The sequence below is a fragment of the Spinacia oleracea genome, chromosome 5 (assembly GCF_020520425.1).
Source record: "Spinacia oleracea cultivar Varoflay chromosome 5, BTI_SOV_V1, whole genome shotgun sequence".
Lineage (NCBI taxonomy): Eukaryota > Viridiplantae > Streptophyta > Magnoliopsida > Caryophyllales > Amaranthaceae > Spinacia > Spinacia oleracea.
The window spans coordinates 11,383,599-11,395,158 of record NC_079491.1 but is presented as its reverse complement, the minus strand read 5'-3'; the positions used below and the strand labels follow the sequence as shown (position 1 = coordinate 11,395,158).

Here is an 11,560-nt window from a genome sequence, read left to right as displayed (position 1 = left end):
TTTGCTAAGTTAACTTGGGTTTGTTAATTGGGACTTTAAACTTGTCGTACTATTTATATTTCCTTATTTTCGTTGGATGATTTTTGGGATTAAACCTGTAATCGATTATTTATTAACCTAAAGTTAGTTTTATGCTTTTCCGCTTCAAAATTCTGAATAAGCCGTTACGTTTTCACACGGGTGATAATGCCTTGATAATTCTCTACGTTTTATATTAAAAGGTTATTTTAGAAAAGAGAGAATTGTCGGGGTGTTACAGCCCATACCCTACCCTTACCCTATAGGGTCTAAAAAATAAAGATCTATACCCTAATTTTAGGGTAGGATCCTGGATCCATAGAGTCCGGGTAGGATTCTGGACCCGCTGCCATTCCTAATCATCACTGAACCAACATGCAATTGGTACAGGCAACAGAGAATTGATTCGGAGCATCGGACAATTCAAGTGGGTAATCTTGAAAACCATGACAATTATACGGAAACAAAACCCTTGCATCAAACCAAAAAATGGCAAAAAACCCAAATCCCAAACCCAATCAGAAAAATATTGGTGAACAAGGGTCGATAGACCCAATCAAATGAGCAAAAACGCAGCAGAGATGGAGAGTGCTGACAAAGATGAGATTAATAATCAAAATTTGAGGCCTAGATTCTTTGATAAGAAGGCAAAGAGTATGTGCTGGGCTAAAGCTGATGTTGTACCCGGCCGTCACCCTGACCGTTGGAGGAAAGATGCCGCCGGCAACATCGTTTGCAAGCGTTTCTGCAACTGTTCTGGCTGTCTTTGCTTTGAGTACGATCACATCGTCCCTTTCTCAAAAGGTCATTTCCCCTCTCTTTTTCTCTCCTTTCTTAATTTAATTTTACTGGGGTTTATGTGTTTTTTGTTCGGTACATCTTATTCTACTATTTTGATGAATTTCTACTGATGTTATTAGATTTTCTTGCATTTTGAATGGAACTTCATGATTTTGCTGGGTGAATGTTGAATTCGATGTGACCCCCCCCCCCCCCCCCTTGAATTTTCACTGGGGTTTGTGTGATTCTTGTTGGGTTTTAGGTGTATTGATGTGAAATGAAGGAACTGGGTAACGCTGGGTTTGGAAATGAATGGCTAAACTACTGTAAATTGGGATTTTTTTTAGTTGGTTGAGAATTTGTGTTGGGATTAAGAAGTGGTGAATTGGGAAATTTGGGATCATCTTTTGTGTTTTGAATTGTATCTTTCATCCAATTGAGATTTAGCATCCGCATTGAGAGTGATCAGTAGGGAGCTCCGGGAGAATATGTATGTTGGTTTATCAGCCAGCCTTTCTTACTTCACCACATAATGTGAACCTAGATAGCTGTTCTGATAACTTGATGGCGCTGTATATTTGTTACTCTACTACGTAGATGACAAGCGATAACATTGCGGTGTTACCCTACTTGTGTGTGATGCATAACTGATGTCCTCCATGTTAAAACCTTAGAGTGAACTTATAGGTCCAAAGTAACCATGTAAAATGAGTTAGGAATCCGGAATATAATGACAGTAAAGAGAGAATTGAAGAAGTTATGTTTTATCATTGATATGCAACAACATTTATAGTAGTACAACTCTAGTTTACTAGGTTTACAATAATGGAAACGTAGCCGCTAAACATTAAACTAACTAAGCTATAAGCAACAAACTAGAGATATGTGCATAACATTAGGAGATATTATAGTAACAGAGTATCAACGTAACAAACTGAAGACTTAGTCAAGTAAAGACTTAGTCAATCCTTATCATGCCCTCTCAAAACGGTCGGCCAAGACGAGAGACCGATTTTGTTAACCAAAGAGATAAAGGGAATGCGAGGAAGAGGCTTGGTAAGAGCATCTGCCAATTGCTCATTGTTAGGAATGTATGAAACACGGAGCTTGCCTGCTTGAACATTCTCTCGCACGAAATGGTAGTCTAACCCAAGATGCTTCATCTTAGAATGAAATGCGGGGTTGGCACTAACATAAGTAGCACCGGCATTATCACAGTATATAACAGGAGGTAAGGATGGAGCAAGCTTGAGCTCTTTGAATAAATTATGAAGCCACAAAACTTTTGCCGTTGTGTTTGCCACGACTCTATATTCGGCTTCGGTTGACGATCGAGCTCTTGTGCGTTGCTTCTTTGAACACCAAGATATGGGATTTTTCCAAGATAAACAATGTAAGCCGTTGTGGATATATAGTCGTCTTTGTCACGAGCCCAATCTGCATCAGAAAAAGCATGAATAGTGATAGGAGAGTTTCGGTGAAGGACGATAACATGATGCAACGTGCCACAAAGGTAACGTAGTAAGCGTTTAAGTGCCTGCATGTGGTCAGTAGTTGGACGCTGCATATATTGGGCAAGCTTGTTTACCGAGTATGCAACATCCGGACGAGTGAGACTGAGGTATTGAAAACTACCAATGAGTGTTCGATATTCTGTAGGATCTTGAAGAACTGGACCAGACAACGTCAATGGGGGGTGTGTGTCCATAGGGGTGGCAGCCGCTTTAGCCGTATCCATATTGGCCTTGCACAAGATGTCTGATATATATTTTCTTTGACTTAAGAACATACCTCGAGGATGGTGGAGTACCTCTACTCCTAAGAAGTAGGACAATTGTCCTAAATCTTTAAGAGAAAATCAAGTTGAAATCGGAGTAATAAAGGTTTCTAGAAACTTGGGAGCATTGCTAGTGACAATTATGTCATCAACGTATACAAGGATAGTGTACCAATGAGAGCACCGAGCAACAACTTGTCTTGGCGAACCCAGGTGAGGTGAGCGGGGTTCATGGTTTCAACGGCATCGGTGGTGATGGTAGGAGGAGGGGATGATGTAGTACCATCGATGAAGCTGTGAAGATCATGGCCAATAAGTATGGCTTGAATTTGCATTCTCCAAGATAAGTAATTAGTGGGGGTAAGCTTGATGCATTGGTAATGTTGATGAAGGTAAAAGGCTTGGTTGGCTCACTAGAGTTAGGAATTTGATAAGAGGAGTTGGGGATGGCCATGGAAGCAGACGAAGGGAGTAAAAAGAAATGTGATTTTATTGGAATCTTAGCTCAGATACCATAAAGAGAGAATTGAAGAAGTTATGTTTTATCATTAATATGCAACAGCATTTATAGTAGTACAACTCTAGTTTACTAGGTTTACAATAATGGAAATGTAGCCTCTAAACATTAAACTAACTAAGCTATATACTAGCAACACACTAGGGATATGTGCATAACATTAGGAGATATTATAGTAACAGAGTATCAACGTAACAAACTGAAGACTTAGTCAACTAAAGACTTAGTCAATCCTTATCAGACAGTTTCAGGAATGAGGATGTTAACATCGTGTTTTCTTTATAGAGTAAAAGATACAAAGTACTTTGAAGTTGAGTTTCTTGGAAGAAAGTAGAATGGTTGAGATATCACTAAAAGAAGGAACAAAAAGGATCTTTGTGCAAATTAAATTGAGTTTGAAAGGGCAATGATTATATAGGGCTTGTTCTGCAACTTCTGCTCAACTCAGATTGACTTATTTCAGACATAAAGCCATAAGTTCAAATAAGAGAAGTTAAGACCAAATAAGTCAAAATAGAGTAAACCCTTAAGCTTAACAAAATATTTAAACATTTTTGTGATTTATCAGAAAACATGTTCATAAAAGTAGGCGAACTGAATCGTTGCAATAGAGTTCATTTACCCAATAGTCCAATACTAGCATAGGATGATCGAACATTCTTGGTGGTGTAAAAAGGTTAACCATCTGTCTTATTTTGTGGGCATTTTTAGTGGCAACCGGCAAATTAGTACTAGGCCAATCTCAGTCGAAGTCCATTCCAGAATAACTGAAGTTGAAGTGAGGTTTTCAAAAGGGTTATTTAAAGAAAATACATCTGATTGCATTCACATTTACCTGGAGACTCCATGAAGTAGGTCCTCTTGACTTGCAAAGGGGTCGTACTCGTGCATGCTTGAGTTCCATCAGGTTCTAGGATACAGATTTTCTGTATCCCATGAAGTTGGTTATCTCAACTTGAAGTAGTGATGTGTGGTTGAGTTCCACAACGTGTTCTTCAGGTCTTCATCATACTAGGTTCACTGGAGATGAAGCACCTGGAGCATATGAAGTGTGGACTGTGAGGTGTATCCGTGTATGTGGCATGAAATACTTGTCCACCCCTTTGGAGGAAATAAGAAGTGTATATCGAGAGCTTTGATCACATGAATTACAGGTTGATATGCATAGGCACAAGATGTTGCATGAGAAGCATGTAAGGAATAAAACTCATGAAATTGTTTTTAAAAGGTACATTTTGTGGGTACTTGAAGCCTGTGACGTTGAGTGGTGAAACTTCAAGGTCTCAAATAAAGTTCGAGATGTTGAAATTGAAGAGTGGAGCTGATGGACCTAGAAATCACCTTTTTTGGGTGTAGGCAACGCCTATTAGCTTATAGAGTAGGATTGTGTTTCAATCGTTACTGTCCTTTGTGGTTATGAGGTGTGGAGGTTTAATTGGACTGATGCAAATCGGGCTTCCTTTTGTGCACTTGAACTTTAGGCCACCAGAAAGGATAATTTGTGGAGCTGAATGAAGCCAATGAGCCATTATCTTATGGGGTGATGCCCTTGGGTGTTAAATTTGTCCCTTCAGGAGTTTACATTGAGTGACTTGAGTCTATTTGCAGAACTCCTCCAAATTATATAGCTAAACATCAGGACTGTCTGTCGTATTTGGGAACTTAAACATACTCAAATGCAGTGTAACTTGGTTACTTGGAAGGAAAGCTCACATCAAAATTTATCTTCCCCTGAAGTTCTTCTGGGTGCTCGTGGCGGTTTGGTATAAAGTTAGAGTAACTTTTAATGGTTCACCGAATCACCATCCAAGGCCTTGTGGTGGTAGGAGCTTGCCTTTACTGAGTGGTATGAGTGGATTACTTAATTTATTTTCTTTTTAGTAACTACAAGTTTTACAACCACGCGAAAGTTGAGGTCTAAAAGTTAAACAAGCTTTAAAAACAAGATGGTAAACAAACTCTTCAAATATAGTTGAAAAAAATCCAAAAGACCCGAAAGCCACACAAAAAAAAAAATCTTCCAGCTTCGTCATGTTGTAGACTTCCATTTAGATGATTGACAAGGGTGCATATTGATTAGTGAGCACTGATTACATTTTGTAAACGAACATGAGTTTATGTTAAAAGAACATGGTTATGTTTTTCATTTATAGTTAAAGTAAAAATTTAAAGCATATCTCAGGTTCTTTTTATCATAATCTCGTGTTCTTTTCCTATTTACATGTGTTCTTTAGGTGTACTCTGTTCACTATACACATTTGTCCATAGTACACGAATTGCATGTAATGCATGCTGTTGTGCACCCGATGTCTTGGTTGAAGTGTCATTTGTTGAAGTGTATGGATTCGGAGTTTGGAGATATACTCAAGTATTTGAGCTGCTTAGGGTTATAGCTTAAATATAATCATCAAAAAGACTGAAGACATACACTTTCCATCCCTATTTTGAAGATGGACCATGGTGTAAAAACTCGCCCGAGTTAACTCGTATCGCCCAAGTTAACAAGGTTTTGGAGGCTGGCGATACGAGATATCCCGAGTTGTAAAGGTGTTTTTAAAAACGGCGAGATCTCGGCCGGTTCAACCGATCTGAACGAATTTTGTCCGCGTTAAACGTTATTAACCTCATATCTACTCGGTTTTCAGCCAAATTCACCATGTTTTCGACAAAAAGAAAGGGAAAAAGGAAAGAAATGGAGAAACTCCACTGAAATAGAGTAGAGAACTCCATTTTCAAATCTAAAACAAGATAGGAGAGAGAAGGTAGACAAAGGAATTCATTTTAATTATGTCACGTGTACGGTTTAGGGGAGGGGACTAGGGTAGGTAGTGAGTGGGGCTGACATGGGGCTTCTTTTTCAAATTTTAAATTCCTGCGCGACAACCGCTACACGGTCCACGACTAACGAATCATTTCCGTTACCGAGACTCCGCGACCGTGACCGATATCGCATTTTTTATCTATGAGATGGACATTATAAAAAAAGGGAACATGTTATAATGTACAAAGTGTGAGTGTTTCCCAATTCTCATCCTCTCTGCCTCACTCTGGCTACTATCTTCTCCGGTTCTCCCTCTCTTACCCACTTCCACCCTTACCAAATCTTAGAAATGAATTTTTGCTTCAAATTGGGTATCTGAAGCTGAAACTTACCGGAAACCAAGTGGACACTCGAACAAGTAACACGCTTTACCTATAAATATATTTTGTTTTAAGATACTTAAAGCACCAACAACGATTTATTGAGGTCCTAGCCTGCAATTATTAAATAGTTGAAGCTCAACCATAGAAGAATGAAGCCTGTAGCTTTGCAAAACCTTGTAGTTTTATGGAGCATTACTAGTAGCTTGGTGTTTGTTGTTGGAAGAAAAACAATACATTCTCCTCTCAATTGTACTACATGCATGGTATAGATGGGAAGTGTGTTGCACTTGCCATTTTGTTCTTGGTGTGATGACTACATGTTCCATCATCTACAATACTTGGGTTTTCAGCTGCTAGTGTAAATTTAGCCCACTACCCGAGATTGTGTACAATTGTCCACTATTTACTGAATATACAGTCAAATCTCGAAACATATAAAGTCAACATTATTGATTGTACCGTCATAAATATGTTGTTTGACAATATATTTTCATCTCAATTTTTGATAAAAGTCATTTGCAATAATATAATGTCATAATGATTACATATACAATCATATTTGCTAAATATACGGTCAACAAACATGAATCGGTCATGAAAATTCCTTTCAATTGTTAAATATGTCCTTTCATTATTTTGTAACTTTCTGCTTTGTAATATTAATTTGCAAATGAATAATTAAAATATTTAGTAACAATGTACGGAGTACTTAATTTATTTACAAGTTAATTAAAAAGTGTGTTATATATTAAAACTAATTTGAAACGATAATAGACATGTGGAACCTACAAAAGCTACAAGTAATTGTGGCTTTCTATTGGAAATGTTGTAGCTTGAAAATGGGGTTGTAGCTTGGAAATGATGTGGCAAAGCAACAACCTTTGTAGTTTCCCATTTTTCAAGTTACAACCTTTCTAATGGAAAGCCACAATTACAAGTAGCTTTTGTAGGTTTCACATGTCAATCATTATTTCAAATTCTTTTTAATATATAATTCACACTTTTTAATTAACGTGTAAATAAAATTAAGTTTAGTTGAAACTCAATATTTTTACCGGATATATTTTAGGGAAATTCTCTTTGGTAGCATTATACTTTTGCAAATTCTTATTGGTAAAGAAAATTTTGCCACTTTCTCTAAAATAGCATTTGTAATCTAATTTCTCCCCAATATAGCAGTATTTCACTAATTATGACCTAGTTAATCAATCTAATACTAACTACAGTTAAGTATACGGGAAGATTAGGAAGTTGTTGAATGGGTTTGTGAAGAATAGAAAGTACTCGAATTCAGAGGTTTTTCATATTCTTATCGATGGGTATTGCAAGACATCAAGAGTTGGAAATATGTATTATGGTGTCAATGAACGTTAGCCCAAATGAGATCACCTACAATATTCTTATTGATGGATTCTGTAAGGATCAAAACTTGCCGGCTGCATTGAAGGTTTATAAAGAAATACAGAGCCATGGATTGAGACTTGGTCATATCACTTATACTACACTGATTAGTGGATTCTATAGTGATGGTAAAATTGATGAAGCTTTAAATGACATGTCTCGATCTTCTAGGTTTGAAGTTGAATGTCATAGCACTAGCTAATGTCCTCATGAATGGCTATTTTTAAATGGAAATGATTAAAGAAGCTAGGGAGATGCTGATAGAATTCGTTGAACTCCTAGTGTTAGAAATTTCCATACTTTGATTGATGCTATTGCAAAGCTGGGATGATGGATGAAGTTGTTGCGTTAATGTTGGAGCGGAACATCTCCCCCAATGTCTCAACTTATAACTACTTGATTGGGGCTGGTGATCAATAACCATATTTTGTACGGCGTAGTAGATTGATTAATTAGGTCGAAATTAGTTAAATAGTGTTATGTTAGAGAGAAATTAGATTACTAATTTTATTTTAGAGAAAGTAGCAAAAATCATGTTACCATTGAGAATTTGCAAAAGTATAATGCTACCAAAGAGAATTTCCATGTATTTTAATTCCGAATAAATATATTAATACACTAGTTTACAATATTTTTTGTGGAAAAATATGAATACTCTGTCTTGGTAACAAAAATATACCCCCTCTAGTAATTTCCGCAGAAAATGCTTAAAGATGTCGAAATTTCCAAATACGCCTCTTTTTAACGTAATTCTCAATTTACCGTCCACGTCAACAAGAAAATCAACAATTTTTTTAAATTATTGATAAGTACAAATCGACAATTCAATTGGCGGTTATATAGGTCAACCGCCATTTCAATTGACGGGTTATAAATTATGTGATGGATATTATTCCATGTCACTGCATGTTGAAACCAAGGGGAACCTCCAACTGAATTGGGGATTTTGTCATAGATCACAAATTCTGGGAAAAAATTTCATGTTTTTTTTATGACAATGATGATGTGGACGGTAAACTGGGACTTATGTTTAAAAGTGGAGTATTTTGGGAATTTTGACATCTTGAAGCTTTTTCTACATAAATCATTACTTGCACCACCTTGGTTGAACATGTTTTCCAATGCACAACTTTAATATATTTGACCATCAATATATTTGACTACCTATTTTCAAAGTTATAAAAATTTAATATTTTGAAAATATATGTCAAAGATAAATCACACAACATATTACCTACTAACATTTGTTTTCATGTATAGCAAAAAATATAGTCAAAGTAAATAGTGTGAATAGTGCAAAAGTCAAAATGGTGCAAATAATATGGAACGGAGGGAGTATCAGGACTACCCTATTGTTAACAGTTCATTAACCACTATGACTGTATAATAGTGCAAATGAATTTGAGATGAAAATATACACTCAAACAACACATTTGTGGACGTTAACTGGATATGTTTTGGGATTTGATTATATATTCAGTAGGTAGTGGGAAGTCATGCCCAATCTCGCAAAAAGCTGAAAACCCAAGTACTTCGTATTAAAGATTTAAAGGTGATTGTGGGGCCAGAAAGTTCCATAAAGAAATATGTTGGGGCACACATATCATCCCAACAAAATGTGGCAAGCACAACACACTTTCCCATATACTCCATGTGTGCAAGTCAAACAAGAGGAGAATGAGTTTTTGTTTTTTTCCAACACAAAACTACTAGCTCCGCAAAGCTACAAGCTTCATTTTTCGACAATGGTTGAGCTTCTAGCTCCGATTATTTATTAACTGCTAGCTAAGACTTCCTTTCAACCGTTGCTCATGCTCTTATTTTACTGCGATTGACGTTTAAATAGATATTATTAAAAGGAAGAAAAGAAATCATTTCCATGAGAAGAAGACAAGTCAACATCACAGATTAGTTAAGCCGAAAGTAGGATAAAAGATATTTTATCAGTTTGAGTACATCTCATATTTTAGTGTTCTTTATCCCAATCTTTCTTAGTGTGGGTGTGTATCCCTAATTTTATGGGCGAGCTGTGTTGGTATATGAATATTGATTGAATTGGTCAATCTGATTTGAGTACTAACGATGGTTGTGTGACATGCTAGCCTTGGTAGCCGGCAGCAAGCGTAGTGGCCATGGGTTGTGACTTGTGAGGTGGTGGGAGTGGATCAGCACTTTTTACAAATAGCATTGTCTTCATTTAAAAGAAGACACGGAGATCATTGGTTTGATGTTTCCAGAATCATTTGTTGAGTAGGGAACTGTGAAAACCTTGTCGTCGTCCCCTTGAAACTTGTTAAGTTATGGACATAGAACAACATGTAGTTTTTTTTCTAGAAAACTGGAAAATGAAATCTAAACAGAATGATCTCACGAGTTACACTCCCTTAATTTTTCTTTGTTTGCCTTGTGAGCATGTGCATTTGATATGAAGTTCGGTACTTATGATGTCCTAACTGTGAGATAATAACTTTTACATGTCAAGGTATGCTTGAACATTGGGAACTGTCATTGTAGGAGGTGAATCCACAATAGATAATTGTCAGATCCTTCAAACTAGAGTCAACCGATATAAATCTGACAAAGAAATGGATCCCAGCATATTGAGAGGCTATTCATGTGACTTGAAATTCACTGGTATGTTTTCCGGAAATGATTTTGTCAATTTATTTTATTTACTTGTATTGTTTGCACTTGATAGAAAGAGTACAGACTACAGAGTATTATACAAAAAGCATGATTGGTGCTTTGAGGGAAAGATTATAAGAATGAATCCCTTGATCCCAATTCTTTCCGTTTCTTCCTCCACAAGTGCACATAGACAAACTTCTCGTGGGTGGAGCCTTGAGATTGTCTCTTGGTTTTGATTTTGGAATATATAAGATCTTACAAAAAGTAATGCAATTTTAGAAAGGGGCTATTTCATATGAAAGATAACGAATCTAAGATACCGTGATGCCATGTTTGAGGAGATTATCTGAAAGACTCGATTGTTTTTCAGACGAGCAAATGGTCCTGACGTCCCTTGAGAAACTAGCATTGGACCAATGCTTCTGGCACAATTTTGTATTTGCTCTTTCCATTTCCACTGCAGGAAACATGGCTTTTATCAGGCATAATTGAGCCTTCCTATTTGCTTCCTTGCATCTCCAAATTACCTAACCAAAACCTTTATGTCTAATTTCAGCCAAAAGCCTTAATTAAGGCACAGATGGAGTGACAAGTATGTTGCAAAAGATTAACAGTTTTTTACTGAATTTCTGAGAGTGTATTTTTTGCAGAGAAAGAACTTGATGTAGTTGAGATGGCAGTGTATGGGGATGTGATACGGCCAGGGAACCAATGCCGTTGTAGGTCAGTTGTTGAAATGCTTGGAAAATTCAAGGCCAAAGATCAGATGGCGCCTTGCAAATTGCCATATGTTGAAGATTCATGATGCATTTATACCAAAATGAAGTGTTGAGAAATTCTCAACTAGACTCATTTGTACGGAAGATCGTCAAACTGTACAATTGGCAACTTTACATCTTCATAGCCAACTTAAACATTGTGGAAGGAAGCATTTGATAACTGAATACAGGGAGGAAATAAACAAAAATATAATAATAGTTGAGCATAAGCTATTCGAATTGCTAATAATTAGACATTTTTGTTATTGGATATTATTCCTCATTTTCCTGCAGTCTGGAATCTTTGACATCGTGTTGGAATAAACTTCACATAACTGATCCGAACTAGATCTGAAACTGGGTAACTTGATTTAGACCTAACCAAATATTGACCCATTCTGAATAGTCCCAGCTTAAAATAAAAAATGACTCTTCATGTTCAACATTTTAATTCTATCACTTCAAAGTGTTCTACATTTCGCATTAGGCTAAAACTCAATCACCTGTTTTTTTTGGCTTTAGTGAAGCTATTCAGGT

The 11,560-nt window shown here is 36.6% G+C and overlaps 1 protein-coding gene across 1 annotated transcript; it reads left to right on the top strand.

Moving 5' to 3' along the window:
* Positions 1 to 476: 476 nt before the first annotated feature.
* On the top strand, positions 477 to 11,276 carry LOC110799800 (uncharacterized). The gene is made up of 3 exons (XM_022005074.2): positions 477 to 822; positions 10,152 to 10,271; positions 10,916 to 11,276. The coding sequence occupies exons 1-3, from the start codon at positions 579 to 581 to the stop codon at positions 11,068 to 11,070; spliced, it is 519 nt and encodes a 172-aa protein (XP_021860766.2). The 5' UTR covers positions 477 to 578; the 3' UTR covers positions 11,071 to 11,276.
* The last annotated feature ends 284 nt before the right edge of the window (positions 11,277 to 11,560 follow it).